General features: G+C 37.5%; 1 protein-coding gene across 3 annotated transcripts in view; it reads right to left on the bottom strand.

The window, feature by feature from the left end:
• wdr11 (WD repeat domain 11) overlaps nt 1-20,442 on the bottom strand; it is a 161,459-nt gene that overhangs the window by 97,114 nt on the left and 43,903 nt on the right. For all 3 annotated transcript variants that reach the window (XM_051916179.1, XM_051916178.1, XM_051916180.1), the window contains exons 9-12: nt 19,210-19,310; nt 18,025-18,204; nt 10,351-10,435; nt 2,941-3,047 (exon numbers count right to left, since the gene is read on the bottom strand). In XM_051916179.1, the coding sequence (XP_051772139.1) occupies nt 2,941-3,047; nt 10,351-10,435; nt 18,025-18,204; nt 19,210-19,310 (473 nt within the window). The remainder of the gene's footprint in view (nt 1-2,940; nt 3,048-10,350; nt 10,436-18,024; nt 18,205-19,209; nt 19,311-20,442) is intronic.

The following is a 20,442-nucleotide window of genomic DNA, read 5'->3' as shown; positions in this document are numbered from 1 at the left end:
ACACTTAAAAGCTTTATATTTTTTTTCAAACATTTGTTTACACTTAATCCAAGGAAAAGCGATTAATCAGGAAGCGGCAGTACCACACAAGTTTTTTCTTAATACCCTGTTTCTGTAGTTTAGATTAATATTTGCTGCTAGAGAGGATTTATTTGTTTTACTGTGCATTGCTATTTCCTATTTTTATTCTAATTTGTATTTTGATTGTATTAGTTTGTTATTAAAACAATGGCAGTCAGCAAGAATAAGCTATTTGTTGTTTTGGTAAAACACTTTACTTAAAGCCTGTATAATGCATTATAAAGGCATTCATAATGTACGTTATAATGCATTATATCTTTTCATAAATATTGTAACCAAAGTTAGAATGCATTATAATATTCACAGATTCCTTGTTACATCTGAAATTGGTTGTGTTTTAATACTTTATACTTTCTAAAGGTGTATTATAATGTATTATAACTGTGGTTACAATTATTCATGAGACCACACAATACATTACAAGGCATAATTAATGCATTATACATAAAGGCTTCTGTAAAGTGTTACTGTTATTTTTATTGCTCATTATATCTATTGCACTTAAGTGACAAACAGTAGTTTCGATTTAAGTCATTTGCATGCTATTGCCTTTTGGTTTGCTAATTATAAAGGTGTGTACAGCTGTATTCTCTCAAGCTTAGATAAGCCATATATTTAATTGGATTATGTGTCATCGTCAGCCTTCCTCGTGTCAAGACCTACCTGCATGAGTCCACCGAGCACTTAAGTATCATATTCAACATGTTTTCAGTACATTCCTCTCTATAAAAAACTCTCTAGACCCAGTTCCCTCACACCTCTCTCTTACACTTCTACCGCCACTCACACATATCAAAAACATCTCTCCTCACAGGCATTTTGAGAGGTATATAGGGATGCTAAAAAACACACCAGCACCCCAAACGTGCGCCAACGCGTGAGGTCCCGATCAATGCTGCTTGCAGCTTTAATGATTTCATTAAAATTTAATGTGAGATTTGCCTAGAAGGCCTAGTTTATAGCCTGAAAAAGAGATGTACTGAAGTGTATGACTGCTAATCAGCCTGTGAATCAACTGTTCAAGTGTATGAATATTCATTAAGTTATTACACTGGATGCAAGGTTTCCAAGCAACGCCTGCATGACCTAACTAATTTTGACACTCTATAGCTTAACTAACAAAAACTGAACAATACAACTGAACATAATGAGAGCATAGGCGCCGGCCCCCGAGCACCCACGGAAATGGTCGAGCACCCACGGAAAAACACAAGATATTCTCCATTAATTTTAACCAATAAAAAAAAAACAATTGCAGCTTTCAGGCACGACTTTATTCTCATTTTTATAGTTCATTTAAGGGCGTGTCTATGGCGTTATTTTAATGACAAATGTTATAAAACTTGAGAGTGCATCCATGTAATGAACGAGCACGAATCTCTCCGCTCGCAGGCGGATTTCCTTCACACTCGCACAAAACTGGATACGCGCTCTCAAATAGTGGTCTCATGCCTCTGCTCTCTCTCAGATATTACGTGTGCTTGCTCAAACTTCTCTAGTTATTTTATTACTTGTTATTTTTGATAAATAAATAGGTATTTATTGAATTATTTTATTTAGTGAACCGCTACTGATCATCAGGTAGGATTATATCAGCGAGAGCATGGATAGAATGTGCTTTTGTTTGTTTGGTAAAATGTATGTGCAGTCCATGCATTTTTTTCTTTGTGAGACACAAATAACTTTTGTGTAATGAATTCATCAAGTGCACCATCGTGGGATGAGTTAAAGGGTTAGTTCAGCCAAAAATGAAAATTACCCCATGATTTACTCACCCTCAAGCCATCCTAGGTGTATATGAGTTTCTTCTTTCAGATGAACACAACCGGAGTTATATTAAATAGTGTCCTGGTTTTCCTAAGCTTTATAATGGCAGTAAATAGAGGATGAGATTTTGAAGCACAAAAAAGTGCATCCATCCATCATAAATGTGCTCCAGGGGAGCCTTCTGAAGTGAAGCAATGCATTTGTGTAAGAAAAATACCCATATTTAAAAACTTAAATAACTGTCTTTCAGCAGATGGCCATACGCTTGTCGACCAAAAGAATAACCCCTGACGTGATGTAGGAGTATCGTAATCTTAGACGCCTCTCACGGTTCAAACAAATAGGGCTGGGCAACAAACTCAAGCTCCTCTTCTCTTATATCAAAATCCTCCAACATTTCGCTTTAGAAATTCTTGTTTTAGACTTCAAATTCATGACCGGTGTTTTGTTTTGCTCTATCCTCTGAGCTTCCACGTTTGTCAGTGCGTCATGCATCGGGTCAGGGGTTACTCTTCTGCCACAAATCAATGCGTACGGCCATCTGCCGAAAGCTATTATAGTTAATAAAGTTTTAAATATAGATATTTTTCTTACAAAAACCCATCGTTTCACTTCAGAAGGCCTTTATTAACCCCCAGGAGCCATGTGGATTTCTTTTTTTTTTTTTGGGCTTCAAAATCTTATCCTCTGTTTACTGCCATTATAAAGCTTAGGAAAACCAGGACATTATTTAACATAACTCTGATTGTGTTCGTCTGAAAAAAGAAAGTCATATATACCTAGGATGGCTTGAGAGTGAGTAAATCATGGGGTAATTTTCATTTTTGGGTGAGCTATTCCTTTAAGGCTCGTTCACACAAAGGACAATAACTATAATGTTTTAATAACAGTTCTAATTCAATGAGAAAAAGTGACATCCACATCACAGCTATAATGATAAAGACAAGGGAATAATATTGGAATCACTTTCAGAACATTTTTTTTCCAGCTGATAACAATGATCACTGACAGTCAGAATGCACTCAGGAGATCGAGCAATGTCCAATCAGCATAAATACCAGTGTGTAATGTATGAATCAGTGTGTGCTTTACCTGTGCGCAAGTCCACATGCTGCAGTTCATTCCTCACAAGTCCAAGGTTATTGGGAACAGAGGTGGCGAAGGACAGGAAACTAGTCAAACTAACCCATTCGATTCCTCTGCAAGAGACAAAGATATCAAGGGAAAAACATTAGAAGAAAATTTCTTAATCCCCACCCCCTCTCTCTGACCTCTAGAAATAATTGTGCTATTTTTGCTACTGTACGTTTAAGACATTACGATTGGCTAATCTGCTCACATTAGAAATAAGTGACAACTTGTGACCTGATGACTTACTTTCTTTTTTGTGTGTGTGTGTGAATTAATACTTTAATGTGCCCATGTCCCTGACATCAACAGAATGACAATTTCTTAACAGAAAATGTTTGCAGGTTAGTTTCAATAAGTACTCTGGGAGGACTGGAGAGGGAGCTTATAAATTAGAGTATGGCTATAAAGTACTTTGAACACTTCTATTTTAAAACATGTTCAATGATATAGCTCCTTAACAGACTGATTCTACAGGTGCTACACAAACTGACTACGTATTCCGAATTTCCTCTTTTTCCACTTACTGCATGTAGCACAACAACATCCCCAGAATTCTTATTTATGCTCTTGAAAACTCAAAACATGAAAGGCCTTCATTATAATTCGAAACAGACTGAAAAAAAAAACAAAAAAAACAAAAACAATGAGTCTGGAGAAAGTCTGTGTTCAGTAAAAGCAGAAAGAATGATGGACTGTCTAATGAGAGCGCTGGGCGGTGTGTCCTGGCTGGGGGATCCAAGCAGAGAGCACTAATGAGACACAAAATGGCCACATGATTAATTAGGCCACTTCTCCTGGAAAAATGCAAATGATATGGAAATGAGGAGCCTCTATGGATTGAGGGCACAGGGCTGGGGAAAGTTTTAGACTTGCATGTGTGGCATGATGACAAGTGAGCAGTAGCGGCTCTTGACCGTACATTTAGGTAGGGCAGATTCTGGGTATTAGCGCTAGTTTATGACATTCTAACATTCTAATCGCTGAACACATGCAGACACACTTTCAGCAGAGGTCTAACATCCTTGCGTTATTCAGCCTGAGGGAGGTGCTGTAATTTTGATTGACAGGCATGCATAGAATGCTATTGACTTAATGTAGTATTTATTGCCTACGAAAGTTGCTTTAGAATGATAGAAGTTGTGGAGGAATTCCGGTGAGGAAAACAAAGTCATTTCTATTCTCAGAACAAACATAAAACAAACACAACAGAACTATATAAAGACTATTCGCATTCGCACTTTCATTAATTTGATACGAAGAACAGACATGCCAACTAGTTACTGACCTGATGCAGACTACACATCAGAAGCGGACTGATATCGGACTGAGGTTTGATTAAGGTAACGTGAAAATAAACGGGGGAGTCTGAAATCTGCCCCAACAGCTATCAATTAGAGTGCGCTGCAGTTCCATTTTTCACCACAGATTTGCATAGGAAAATAGTGTGGCGCTGTAGAGCCGAGGAGCCACTGTCTGCCCCACTTGGTATGAAAATACATGCCTGCCGAAGCCATACGCTAAATATTAATATATCCTGCTCACTTTACGACTCACCTTAGAGAATCCAAAAATATCTGTTACAGAAAGCTAAACACATTAACAATTTATTATTGATTCGGTTTATATACAGTTGCGATCAAAATTATTCAACCCCCTTAACCTGCAAGACATTTTGCTTCTGAGAACAAAACTTTATGAAAACAATTCATCAAAGGCATCAGTAAACTATTATACAAAGTTTATTAATACACATTTGAGTGATTCTAAAAATGTAAAGTTGATGAAAAATGAAAAAAAAAAAATCAAACTGGCTCTAAACATACGTGTACATAATTATTCAACCCCCAAAAGTCACATTTTGTGCAGAATCTTTTATTCTTTTAGCTTCTGTCACCTCTCTACTGCAATCTTGGCCCATTCCTTGCTTGAAAAGCTTCCAGATCACTGATAATGTTTGGTTTCCATGTTACCACTGCTTTCTACAAATTCCACCAAATATTTTCAATGAGATTTCAATCTGAAGACTGTACAGGCCACTTAAGAACTACTCAAGCTTTAGTAGATTTGGATGTATACTTTGGGACGGCTGTCCTGCAGGAAAGTTCATCAAGCTTCAGTCTCTGCACCGAAGGCATCACCATCTTTGCAAAAATGGCTTGATACTTCAAAGAATTCATGATGTCCTTCATACAGTCAAGATTTCTACTTCCTGCAACAGCAAAGGACCCCCATAACAAGACTGGACCACCTCCATGTTTGACCATGGAGAAGGTGTTCTTCTGCTCATAAGCTTTGCCTTTTTTGCACCAGACGTACCGCTGATCCATGGGTCCAAAAAGTTCCAGTTTGGTCACATCCCTCCATAAAACATTCTTCCAACTCCTTTTATTCAAGTCAGCCTTTTATGTTCTTCTTGGTCAAGAGTGGCAAAGCTGCAAAGCTTATGAGCAGAAGATATTTGTCCCCTCCACTCTAGGTTTATATATACAGTAGGATATCCTGGAAGCCATTTCAGAGAAAATACATAAATAGAGATGCTGAATACTGTCAACATTTTTGAGCTCAGCCCTATTTATATCAGCCCCTGTAAATCAAGTGGGTTGATCCAAGTCTTCTGATGAGACGAGATCGCTTTATATGATGAACATCAGCGTATATACATAGGGCACTCAAATTTGGTACTTGACGTGCAAGAACCAATGTTATGCAGCACTTTTGAGCTTCTGCAAGAACTAACGAGGCTTGTTCTCAGGAGTCAAGCAAGTATGGTTAGGCTTTTGTTTATTATTAAACTCTTAAATTTGAATGTTCTATGTTTGCTGATCAATATTTATATGAGAGTAATAGCCAAAAATTTAATCTGTTCATCTTATAAAGAGATCATTTTATATGGATTTCATTTACAATGTCTTTATGAATGTTTGAACTGGGTGAATAGACTTTAAGTGGAGGGACAGAAATCTCTCATAGTTCATTATAAATATCTTAATTTGTGTTCTGAAGATAAGCGAAAGTCTTATGGGTTTGGAATGTCATGAGGGTGAGTAAATGACGTAGATGAATTTTCATTCTTGGGTGAGCTAACCCGTCAAACACAGTGTAAACGCATGATCAGGGGAGGCCCCGATATACTTCAAGTGGAATTGAAGAACGAACTGACGTTTCGAACAAAATCTGGCCAAAACGAAGTTCATTTCGAGTTTGTTTTGGTAGCTCACCAAAGTTTTGGCTAGCATATTCGAACAACCATTCCTCCATGATGATTACACAATTGGTGGGTGTGTTCTGGGGCTCCACCGCTGCCAATGTTTGCTGTGTGTTTGTTGACAGAGGATAACGCTGCCTCCAGCAGAGCAGACAACATTTGAATGTTTGAAAACCGTATACTTTTTTTTTTTTTTTTTTTTGCCCCAAAAGAACTTCGCTTGAAGTATATCGGGGCCTTTGATTACTCAGAAATGTCTATGTGTTACTTTTTGGCATATAGAATACAGTAAGGCATTAAACAATGCTTTTGAAACAGAATATGTCATTGTAGCAGTGTTGACAAAACTTCCTCTGTTTAAAACCTTCACTAATTAAAATTAACCAAACATGCTGAAAGTCATCCATTTCACAAGGAAGTGCCACAACAGATACAATGGATAGTGTTTGTTTTCAATCAATTGCTTAACGACATAATTGATTAAATCTCTCGCTTAGTTTATTAGGGGGGAAATGGCGTCTGCTTAAATAAAGAGAGAGATAATTAATAAAATGAGGGCAGCCGGTGTGTCATGGGGTCTGATCTCTGCAGTGAACTCACGAACAGAATCATTAACTTCATTTTATGAGTTTAAATGCAGGGCTGCTTCATCATCTCTTGAGATTGTTTTTGACAATCCTCAGTGAATCATAATGCAAGTTGGAAACACTGCGGCATTATATTTTTAGGGAACACGTTTACAGGAAACCAAAATTCATAAAATGAAGATGTTCACTGTAATTATGTGTGTGGATGTACATACTATATTACTATGTCCTGTGTTTCAGAATAATCCACTTGTTAAATCTGGCTTGACACGTCACTGTTTCTGGGTCCAAACGCTCTACGAGATACCAAAAGCAAACAGCAAATGGTGCTAATATTCATGTAATACTACCAAAAAAACATAATCCTAACCCTTGAATCATTAAAACATTGGTGTCTGGGATGCAGTGAGCCTGGAGACTGTAATGTACAGCATGAGTTTATTAAAGTTTAGCTTAAATGTGTGATATGAATAAATAGTACTCATAAACAGCTGTTGAGATAGTATTCTCAACTGAAACAAGTAGAGGCTTGGACCTGGAAACAGTATCACGACTTAACAAGCAGATAGTAAAGTCATCAAAACTATGAAAAACTGTTGAAAATAGAACGAAAATGGCAGGGGTGTCCAAACTTCCAGCAGAGTTTAGCTCCAACACACCTGCCTGGAAGATTCTAGTGATCCTAATTCTGCATTCGAGTGGTCTGAGGTGGGAAATGTCCCACATCCGACCCCAGTGCATTCCATTCAATTACACCACAAGATGGCACCATGACTCAGCAAGAACACTTCATGTGTGCCAATTACGGCAAAATCATTAAATAAAGTAATGTTCAGGCTGTCCCCAAATCTGTCATTTGTTATTCAAAACTTTTCAACTATCTAATGTGAAATATAATGGTATGCAGTTCCAGATGTTAATGCTAGATACAGTAGCTGTCTATCTAGTAGCTTTGAACAATGAAAATAGATGAAAATGTGTTCGTGAGGCCAGCAGGAGGCTCTAACCCTGCGTTCTGCACAGGTCATGCAATGCTCCAGACAGAGATATGAACACTACACTGTATAAGAAAAGCACATTGGCCTCTATCCATCATGGTCCCCTATTCATCCATGTATACACATAGATTGGTTTCATCAACCTGGTTCCTCTCCACTGATCCATGTTACACCTCTCTTTATCTCTCTACACTGGCTAGTGGTTGCTGCTCACATCAAGTTCAAGACGTTGATGCTTGTGTAAAACAGCCACAGTTTCTGCACCCTCCAACCTCCTCTCCTGCGTATGAGTCTACATCCCCTCCAGAAGCCTGCGGTCAGTGCGCTAGGCTCAACGCTACAGATTTTTTACCTTGTTTCTACAGCAACTTTCAGCATGTTTCCTATAACAACGACATGTTTACGTTCTATGTGGAGTAAGAAAGTGACATAAACCACGCAAAATCCGATTAGAGCGGTTAGACTGAAATGGGTTTTCAGAAATGAGATTTAAGTAGGATTTTTAACCACATATGAATGTAGCTCAAAACAGATTTTTGCCGTTCACACTTGCTAAATATGATCGGATTCCAAACGGATATGCACAAAAAATTTGGAGTGACAGTCTAAGGCCGCATTTACACTGCAAGTCCTAATGCACAGATCTGATCTTTTGACCATATCCAATTTTTTTGGACGACGTGCTTACATTTCTTTTAAAACTGACCTGTATCCGATGTCTTCTTTTTACATTGCACTTGGCGAAACGTACCAAAAATAGCATATACGACATCACAAATCAATTTCAATAGAACACTGAGTTTAATTTATTGACATGAATTCATATAGAAACCCTTTTAATGCAATAGTTACATCCCTACATCAAAATAATACAAATTCTTCACGACAGTATACGAACGCAGCACCACTGGAAGCGTGCGAGTGGAATAATACTCGGGTAGATATTTGTTAAACATGTCACAGCTTCTGGTTCAAATCCGCCATCCTATACTAGGTTTTTTTAGTCATTAAAACCAATGCGTTCATAAGTGATTGTATATCAAGGGCAGGTACAAGTTTGTGTGCTTTTTATTTTGTGGTTTCACATGGGAGGAAAAAAAAAAAAAAAAATCGGAATTGGGTTACTTGAACCATGCAGTGTAAATGGGGCCTAAATGAGCCTTTTAAGACCTAATGCAAAGATCTAATATACTGACACACCTCCAATTTTTCCCCCTAACTGTTTACATTCATTTACCACATTACCGGTTATGTTTAATTGGGATACTGGCCAAAATGGGCATCTTGACATAATTTTGTGTGTATTTGTCTGTTCAAGTGCAAGAAGACGCAACAGAGAAGTGAATTTGGGGTGGTACCCGAGGTGGTAATATATATATATATATATATAGCAGTTAGAGTGGGAATCATGGCTTCATCTGGGCAGCTTCCTTGCAATGCAGCGTTTTCAAAGTAATGACACTTTAACTAATGCGCTCAACCACAAAATTAGACAATGCCGATTTCTGCATAATGCATTATGAATTATGATGCAACATGGTTCGTTAGGTTGGACTGCTTTCTCACCACAAGTGAACCGCTCCAGAGTTCATTTTCAATTTGGTCAACACCACCTTGTTCAAGCACTCTCTGACCAATTATGTTGGTGTGGATCTGAGCATGATTTTTCATATGCCTAAACGAAACTAAGGGAGAAAATGCATCAGGTTCTGAAACAAATGCTACAAAGGAGCTAGGTGTGAAAACACTCTAAGTGCATAGTGTATAGTACGTCATTTGGGACACAGCCCATGATCCAGTTGCATAAACTGCTTATAGTAGTCTTAAAAGATAGTCATCTAATTAGTTTCTTCAAGATTTGTCATAACTTTAAGCCAGTTACATGAAAAGTTAGATAGGTCTGAATCTGAAATGTTAAACTGATTACCCCTTGGCTAACTGCTAGTTGGTCAAGCTAGTTCTTGAAGGGTTAGTTCACCCAAAAATGAAAATTCTGTCATGAATTACTCACCCTCATGTCGTCCCACACCCATAAGACCTTCGTTTATCTTCAGTTTGATATGCGTTACGAACCACAGATTCAAAACAAAAGATCCGTAAGGCTTTGAAGCTTCATGAAGCAGTGTTTTGAAATCGCCCATCACTAGATATTAAGTCGTTATTTTGTTTTTTTAGCACACAAAAAGTATTCTCGTCGCTTTATAACATTAAGGTTGAACCACTGTAGTCACATGAACTGTTTTAAATATGTCTTTAGTAGCTTTCTGGGCATCTGAAAGTGTTAATTATCTTGCTGTCAATGCAGGCCTCACTGAGCCATTGGAGTTCATCAAAAATATCTTAATTTGTGTTCCGAAGATGAGCGAAGGTCTTACAGGTGTGGAACGACATGAGGGTGAGGAATTAATGACAGAATTTTCATTTTTGGGTGAACTAACCCTTTAAGACAGTCTTAACACAGTGATTATGTTTATGCAGTTGGCACCGAGGATTGAACACCAGTGTTCTATTGTATGATAGGATTCTCATGTCACATCATGAATGGGTGTAGATATATAATTATAGAGTAAAGGTTTCTTACCTGACCTCACAGGAATGGACACTCAGCTCTTTGTGCAGGAGGCCACTGGTCAAGTTGTACACCAGCACAGAGCCATTGCTTGTACCTAATGGGCAAACACGAAAAATACACACACATGAATGCTGTAATAGGCTAGTTAATATGATTGAATCATCATTAAGGCATTAACAATTATTTGCACAGTTTTTGTTGTTGTTTTAATTAAATCATTTCATTATCCTTATACAATTGTTTGCCTTTGATTACAAATGCATAATAATAATCATACAAACATGTCAAACTACATTTGCTTAAGTAATTTCTGATGATACTGTTCATAACACAGCCTGCTCAGACTGAACAGAACATCATTCATCCTGTCAGTGGAGGAGAGCAGAAGTTGATAGATGTGGCACTGAGAGGAAAAATGAGAGAAGAGTGACTGAGGAGTCTGAGAGGAAGTGAAGTGTTTCAGAGAGTTTCAGTGATGGGACAGAGCCGAGGCGGCATGACAGTTGATTTTGATGGTACATTTTTCTCTAATTTGTTAGAGCAGAAATGTGCAGATAAAATGATGTCCCTTTTCAAAGTCTTGATTTTGTTTTTGGGGTCTACTAGAATAATGTGTTTAAAAAAAAAAAAAAACATATTCTCCATTGTTGCAGCTCCTCTCTTCCCAGTCTGTCAGTAACACTCTGTTTAGTTCCTGTCTCTATGAAGCCCCTCCTTCTGAAAAGCCCAATGTGCTCTGATTGGTTGGCTGGACCAGTGTGCTGTGATTGGTCAAGCGCTTCGAGCGTGTTTGGGAAATGTCTCGCCCCTTATCATAACCGTGAGTCTTAACACACCACTAACTAACTCAACCCGGCCCCGCCCCTTTATTCTGCATATGAATTATTTAAATGACGAATATTGTGACGTGTTCGTTCCAGGAAGAAAACTCAAGACTACAATGGAGGTGGTCTCAGGGAGTTCGGAAACAGAGAAACTGATATAGAGCATAACTTTGTGCTTTGTAACTTTGCAGAGCTTTTTCATCCTCAAATAGCAACATTACACACTAAAGAAAGATGAACATGGGGGAAAAAAAGCATAATAGGACCCCTTTAATCAATGAGTTATGATTATATTTATTGGAGTTACAGATCCTTGCATAATTATTAATAGGTTGTTTGCAATCACGTGGTTCTGGTGACGTGCAAAATTCCAGTGGAGGGCAAGCAGTGAAAATTATCATGGAAGAGATGGGGAAAAGTCCGGACTGTGCTGGTTTAGAAAGGTATAAACAGAAAATCACAACATATGTTGGACGTGATCCTTACGTTATGAAGAGGAGCGATTTTTCTACTAAATTGAAAGACTTGCCTGCTATCGAGGCGGTAGATATAGAGAATGTGAAACTGCCGTCACGCCGTGTTCAGTTCTAATTTGGTTTGTTTATATCGTGCTGCCTTTCTGCTAGTGACGTTAAGGGCAGTATTTTAATTTTCTGTCGTGATTGTGAAAAATGTCGCCATTGTAGGTCATTTATGCTGAATCGAGAATTGCAATAGGAACTCACATCATCGTCCAGGGAAAAAAAAATGGACGGTGTAATACAATTTTCGCCTTGGTTGAGAAAGTGAGGGAATACGACGTTTAGCAAATGTAATAATGTCACTGAATAAACCCACTGCCTTTCACTCAAAATAATCACATACTTAGCTGAGTTTTGTATCTGGTTTTTGTGTAATAATTAACATTACATTTGCGAGTATGACTCGCTTGCTTGTGAAACATTATAACTTGCACGCAGCCACTTCAAAACTGTTCACGAGCTTCTATGGGTTGGATTTTGGTTGTCATTTGTTGAAATAAACACAAAAATACAGTGTGTCATGTCTGTCCCCTGAATGTGACCCTCCGATTCTCCTTCGTGGCCATATGGGAAAGTGAATATTTACAAAGAAAACATTAAAACTACAGTTACATTTACACGCTTCCAACAAATAAATGGATCAACTTCTGTCAGCTTGTTGAACACATTTATTTTATTTGGACATTTTCTACCATATGAAGGCTGAAGCAGCAGCGCGTGACGCTGTTTTCACGGTAACCAGATCAACATTGTGAACAGAATTCTACAAAACTGAAGTGAAAACACCAAATTATTATTCAATGGGATAAAATATCTTCTCTTCCATGTAAACGATAGCATGAAGAATGTGAATGTTTAACCAAGTCAAAAACAAAAGTTAAGCAGGTATCCATATTCATTTCAGTATTAGCAGACGCAAAACGCTATAAAAGGCGACAACTTTTAAAGTTAAAAAGTTATAAAAAACGGTATAAGTTATGTAAACGATATAAACACCTTCTGGGTTCCCGATTTCAACCATAAATGACGCAAAACATACAAATTTTGAGTTTTTGATAAGATTCCTATATAGAAAAATCACTCCCTGCCCTCCAGACTCATTCGCACTGCTGCAATGACGTCATGTGCAAATAACCTATGTGTTTTATTAAAATGTGATTATACATCAGTTGAATTCAATTGAAAACAATCGGACAAGTGCAAAAGTCGTGACCAGAAAACAGCTGCGACACAGACCCAATGCATCAACTAGAGGCACAAATAATTGAAGTGTCTGTGCAACCCATAATCAAACTGCATTTCAAATTGTGGGGTCGCTGTGACACCCAGTTCTAAAAGAGATATGTGTGCTAAAGTCCACAGAATCATTTGGCAATAATGGGCTGGATTTACGCAGGGAATATGTACTATGGCTATGTGTGCACAGTCCATTCAGAGAGACATAGATAATTTTCCATGAAATCATGGAGCTTTTTAAGACGAGACAGTAAATTCAGGTCTGAGTGCATCAGACAGCTTAGCATTCACTGCATCATTTCTATCAGAGAAGACCAGGCTCTTGGTTTTAGTCTAAAGGCCTTTATGTAGACTGAACTGATTGACACTGATGCATCCAAAATTGCACAATTGTCTGGCTTCAAATGTCACACCAGCAGAGCCCAGTCGCATATGGACCTTCATTCCCTCAAGTGCGCAATGACCACTTGTCAAGATCACTTCTTTGAAGTTTTGAGGAGGTTAAAAAAAGGCGCCATTGAGAATGATTTGGCAACCGTCCTTGTGCATTGAGGCAGAAAGAGAGTTTGAAGTTCTGTATCATCCCTGAGGCAAAAACTGTGCTATGGAGTTACTTTAGAAATGCATCTGTCAAGAGGGATTCCCGTTACAGGGTATTGACAACTGCAGTGTGCTTGTTCAAGTGGATGTATAAGTGCACCCGAGGAGCTACAAAATCTCATCAAGATTGCACCGCTGCGTTGACTTCAATAATGAGATGACGAGTAGAGAAAATAAGACCACCAATCACAGAGCTCAAATTACAATTTGCAAGATCCGTGGACCAAACTGGGTGAAACCTCATTTGAAACATATTGATATTTCTATAATGCGATAAAACAGATTTCCACATATTTAGGAGGTCTTTAAGCTGTAAAATATTTTCCATTTCTCTGTTACTGAGCAACAGATGTAACTCAATTAGAGCTGTATTTTTAGCCACAGCCAGCTCAAATCATACATTAGTCTACAAATTGTCAAAGTTTCATATGTTTTGTGACTTGTGCACTTGAGTTTTTAATATCTGTGCAAAGCTTTCAATCTTTACAGAATCTTTAATTAAGAGATGATTGAGTAAACAGAACAGCTATGGCCTTGCCGGTTTGAAATGCTGTGATAAATGACGTTTGCTTAAGATTTTAGCACAATTTTGTCATTTCAGCTCATATGATTTTGTTCTCTTGGCTCATTCACTTTGCTGTCAAAAAATCAGGTCACGCTCACAGAAAGACTGGATATGTTACTTGTGTGAAAAACAAACTCCCATCAATATGTGCACTCTTGATACACAATATGCTACAGTAATTTTGAAAATGGAATATCTATAGTTGAACTATATCTTTTAACTGGCAAGCATGTCATATTGGGGTGTGTGATTTGTATAGTCTACGATAATGTTGTAACTGTTGTTTTAACTGATGTTATATAGAGTATGTAACCCTACTTTACCCCATATAAGAATGCAGTTAGAACAGACCTTTATCACACTTCCTATTTCCAGTAAGTGAAGCAGTGTATCGCTACTTCCGGTCCTATCGCAACACAATCAAAAACTAATGTTTACTGCGGTTTACGGTGTTACTGCAGCATATCCGGCTGCTCTAATTCTAAACAACGACACCCTTACCTCAGATTTTCCGACACTTAAAGAATTGAGGGAAGCATGGGTGAGACTAATACGGCGGGATGAAGGTCCTTCTTCTAAAATAATACGTGGGAGTATGTTCGTGTGTAGTATGCATTTCGAAATTGAGGATTTTTAGGCTTACATCTCATATCTTCAACCTGCTGAAATGTTCCTTTCCAAATATCCATTCTGAATAAGAAATACATATATTCCCCAACTAACCTGCCGCAGTCAAGCTCGTCTTCCCATTAATAGTGTTTATCTCTTACTGATCATATTTCATACCTGTTGAATTTACATTTTTAATTGAATTCGACTGAATTTGACCCTTACAAAAATTATAATAAACCCTTATGGCTTTATTGCAGTAAAAATGTAGTAAGCATGTTTTTTTTTTTTTTTGTTTTTTTTTTTGCAGATTGATTACATTTGTATTACCACAGTTTTACTACATATAACATGGTTAAACTATGGTTAGCAAAACCATGGTTAATTTTCGTAAGAGCAGTATTAAAATAGATGAATGAATGCGCAGAAACTGTGAAAATCTTTGAATATTAATTAAGAATATTGGAATAAATATGTGAATTACATACATTAAAATGATTGTCAATGAAAAATGACACAGAATAACGACTAAAATATTTAATACAAATAAATATGTTCACTCTGATCATATTCATCAGTTCTCACACACACTGCAGCGTCGCAGTTGCTAGATTAGACGAGCACTGACACCGTGTGGTGAAATAATCGCGTGTGTTTACAAGCCACTGCTTTCTCAGATCGGCTTATGTTGGATTGAAACTACAAGTTCCGTACACAGTAATCATCAGAATCTCTTCTGCTCTCTCTGAAAATGTCCAGATTTTAAACTCGTCCTGCAGAAGCTCATTTTAAGAGGCATTTATTCAACCAGGTGATTACAACACATTGAAAATACACATAACCGTAACCAATTCCACTGTGATAAAGGTCTATTCCTCCAAAATTCAAGATATGGGAGCAAAAAATTCCCTGAATGAGTTGTCTTATGTTCAAATCATACAATATAGTTCCTCAGTATCACATGAGTAAGAGTGCAGTTTTTTCCTGAATATCAGCACGATTGCAAATGTAATAATGATTTTATACAACAGTTCAATAAACAAGGAGTTAATATAATATGTGTGAGCTTCATTTTTAGACAACATTGACAGCATTGTATTTTTTTTCTCTATTTTGCCAATGAAAATAGTTCCAAACAAAGCCAAAGCAGAACCATTTTGTGTCTCCAAACAACACACAGTGGTGTTTTGTTACTAAATCAATCTGCCTTTTTAAAAGAATTGGTTGAGTCAATGATTCAATGGCCCGTATATATAGACAGTCACTTCATTCCTGAACGAATCAGGGATTTGAATGAATTGACTAAATGAATGACTGTAAAGACCTAGACTAGTTTTTTTTTTTTTTTAAACAATGTTTGACTTACAATTCTTAAAGTCCCCCTGTGGTGAAAATCAAGTTTCTAATGTTCTTTATATGTCTATGCAAAACGTGCAAATTCATCAGTCAACACCATTGCTGAACATTTTCTCCTTAAAACTGCAGCGAAACAAACACAGTCTCAAAAATGTGGTTTGAAATCACCCCTCTATATCACAAATATGTTGCAATCAATCATGTCAAAATGTGGGCGGGCTTCAGCATATCATTAACTATGCTGCGATGCAGGGGGTCTCAAGAGAAGACAGGTTATCCCGGTATATTTTTCTGTTGATATGAAAAATCATGAACATTTAGCAATTTAGCGGGTGAATTATGTATATGATGTACAGTCAAACCAATATTTATTCAGACACCTTGAACATCTCATTTATTAATACAGTTTATTCACTATAGTTTAAAAAAATGGTAATAAAATATGACAAGATCTCAGAGTTAAACTGTGTCAGAAAAAAATTATCTTATTTATGTCAGATAACACTTAATTTTTTGGTTCCAAATTTATCATCAATTTAACTGGTAGTCCACTGTATGAAGAATTTTTGGGTATAATATGTCACAGTTTACTTTATCTTGCTATCCTCACTTACATAAATGAACTATAGTGTCCTGCACCCACTAGTAAAAATATATCAAAAATATAAAAAAATGTCTGAATAATTTTTGGTTTGACTGTATATTACGATGTTTTGATGAACAATATGCCTTTCTCCACTGACTTTTTATGATGTTCAAAGCATTTGTAAAGATTCCGATTGTTAGAAGGTAGCTGCCTGACTTCGAATGGGATGGGACTTCACTTGACGTCTGTGATTTTGTGTGTCAGTTTGTTCAGGACTAACATATGTTTATTGCAGAACCGGGAGTGTGTGTTTTCTAGAAGTGCGCTTTACCAAAGACTATAGAATAACACAAGATGTGTCACTCGTATTGTTTTGAATGGGAGAAAGTGCAACGCGCAATATGGCGGAATAAGTCCCGCCTTCTAAATAAGAGCCAATCGCCGATTGGTAAAGTCATCTCGTCACTGCAGCGGCCTTTAGAAGCTCCGGTTACTATAGAAACAGTTAGATGCATGCCTCCGAAATGAGACACAAGAGACACGCACTTAGTCACTTAGCATGCGCATTAGCTTGATCAAGCCTGAAAAATACAGTTTTTTGTCATGATTCGATCGTTTAGAAACAAAATTTATGAGACAGTTGTTGTCAGATTTCATTGGTGATTTCAAGTATGAAATTTAATCGAAAGCTTGGCAAACAGCTTTGGAGAATTTGATGTTTCCCCATTCAAAAATATAGGAGCTGCACTTGCATGCCTGAGAGTCGTTTCAAAGATGGCTGCAGATGGCTGCAGATGCTTACAGAAACTTCTTTTACATTACTTTTTTCATTGAATGCTGCACATACTGAAAGGTAATAATAGAGATGCTGGGGTTGACATCTCTTTTGATAACCGAATCTCTGATTGGACCTACTGTAGCCAATCATTTTCTAAAATCAGAGCAATGAAGGGAGCAATCATACATTAGCTGAAGCACTTCCAGAAAAAATGTATACTAGTATTGACTGAAGACTAATGTGTGTGTGTGTGTATGTGTATGTGTATGTGTGTGTGTGTGTGTGTGTGAGATGGGGGGATTTTAGTGAAATTAAGGAAATTTTAAGTTAAAAATAACCCACTTTTACAGAATAACTCCTGGTCAGTTACATACAAAAAGCATTTGGGCCAATCTCAACATATTCTGGGCTTGACGCCCATGGCACAGACAAACAGCACCCAAGAAAAAGCCAGGAAGCCACTGTTCAGGTTTGTAAAGTGACTCTATCTGTTCTATTTGATGAGAGTTGAGATTATACACCAGTACTTTGCCGTGTGTGTGCATGTTTAAATGTCATCTGTAGAATGGAGGTGAAAAGTGTCTGGCCTCTGCATATGCAGTACTCACCCACGGCCAGTAAGGGCTGGTAGTGGTTGATATTCTTGGTGGTGAGTGGAGGACACATCCGGAGGGAGAAGGGAGGCAAGGGCAGGCCAGACAACAGCCCTGTCAACAGGAATTTCAGATGTACTTCCTGTTGATCTGCCTGGGGTCGTGGGGAGTCCACTCCAGAAATCAGACTGTGACCTGGAACAGGGACAGATCACATAATTGATCTAAATGAAACAACAGAGCAGCTCTTTGAGTTCCTTGAGCGAAAAGAGAAAAGGTGGCTATTAAATCCAGATCGTTAATTCAGCTATTACTCTGTCCTGTGGAATATATGTAAACATCTCTTATGTGAAATAGCTTAGGACAGTACTAAATAAAAACAACATGCAACTTTTATGACCCTCTTATTTTATTAAAATGATTAACACATTAGAGATTCTGTAAGCGGCATGTAAACTTGACTGCAACTATAAATGGATTTAACAGTAACAAAACGAACATGCATGATTTTTTAATGATTTTAAAGAGACAGAACATGTAGCCTGAAATGGCATTAAAATGTTGACGTAAATTATTGTAAACCTTTAATTCATGAAATTCACAGTCTTTCTTACTGCTTAAAGCAAATAACTTTTTAATAAATCAATTGCAAATAAATTATTAATATACTATTAACTTGTACAAAAATATTTGATATTTGACTGACACCCACAGTCCTGCTCAATTTGGGCACTGCATTTATGGTACTTTTGCATTGTTTATGATGCTTGAAAGCCTCAGTCCCCATTCGATGTAACTGCATAGAAAAGAGTAACCAGAATAATTCTTAAAAATCCTCTTTTTGTGTTTCATGGAAGAAAGAAAATCATACAGGTTTAGAACTCTTCTTTAAGACCCAAACGCCCACCCAATGCCTATGATTAAAGACATAACAGGAGATAAACCAGCCCACAGGCTATGAGTGTTATCAGTGCTGGGCTTCTGAAAGGGAAAATAAGATGTGCAGATACTGTAAAAGACAGACAGCAGAGTGAGGCCTCGGGGTCTTCAGCCTGGAAATATCTCCTCAAGTCAAAGGCTAGGAGAATGAAGCCTGAGACGGTTTAAATGAGTTATATTTAGAAGCCAGGATAAGGCAAGCATGTGGAAGAAAAGAAATGTGTGTGGGGGTGAGAAGGGAGGTTAGGATGGCTATCTTACCGATCATTGTATTCAGGGAAAGATCCGGGATGCATTTTTGATTCTGACGTAAAGGTGTCCCACAGAAATTCACAGGAGAATACAAAGGAGGCAAGCCAGAACTGAGAGAAAGAAAACGTATTGTGGGTGAATCTCACAAAACATGAAAAATACTATACATTTTATTAAAACAAACTTATAAACAGTATAATAAATCTGACTACAGTTCCACAGTTTAAATAAGAGTATGAATTTTACTTAATATTCAACAATATTATTGATCTGACTGCACTGACACTATTGGATGAGAACTGAACTGGACGACAGCATCACTGTTTTCTGCAGAGATGTTTTATAGCCAAATTGAACTAATTTAATAATTGATGATCTTTAAAACGGAACTGAATCAACATTAAGCTGACCTCAGCTGATAAATGACACTTCTTTTTCTTCTTAGGAGTTGCTTTACAGCCTAATTAAACTCTGTTTGCATCATTGAATAATTATTTTCTTGTTGAGCTGCTTTGAAACAATCTGTATTATATAGTGCCATAAAAATAAAGGGGACTTGACTTTTAAACGGGTCATGACGAGAAATCAAATTTGCATTGATCTTTTGACATATAAGAGGTCTTTGTACCACTAAAAAAAATCCTGCATGTTTCCTAGCTTAAAACATTCTCCTCATTATAAACAAAGCATGTATTTAATCAAGCTCCAAAAATGGCTCATTTTGATATTGGGGGATCTGTGACGTCACACGGCAAATACATAAATTACATGACTACCTCCAGAGCAAGACATCGACAAATAGTTTTACATCATCATACCATAGACCCCGCCCACTGGCGTTCAGTCACTTAACGGCTGACAGATTTGCCTACACTGGATGTGAGCGTAGTGTCAACAGCAAATATAACCAATTATAATCACTGACGCTGTCTACACTGATACAGTATACAGATGTGCGTTCAGTTTCTGAAGCCATTATAATGACTGACGCTGTCTACACTGATACAGTATACAGATGTGCGTTCAGTTTCTGAAGCCATTATAATCACTGACGCTGTCTACGCTGATACAGTATACAGATGTGCGTTCAGTTTCTGAAGCCATTATAATGACTGACGCTGTCTACACTGATACAGTATACAGATGTGCGTTCAGTTTCTGAAGCCATTATAATCACTGACGCTGTCTACACTGATACAGTATACAGATGTGCGTTCAGTTTCTGAAGTCATTATAATCGCT

The sequence above is a fragment of the Ctenopharyngodon idella genome, chromosome 13 (genome assembly GCF_019924925.1).
Source record: "Ctenopharyngodon idella isolate HZGC_01 chromosome 13, HZGC01, whole genome shotgun sequence".
Lineage (NCBI taxonomy): Eukaryota > Metazoa > Chordata > Actinopteri > Cypriniformes > Xenocyprididae > Ctenopharyngodon > Ctenopharyngodon idella.
The sequence above is the reverse complement of the archived record's forward strand: the minus strand, read 5'-3'. Positions and strand labels throughout refer to the sequence as shown.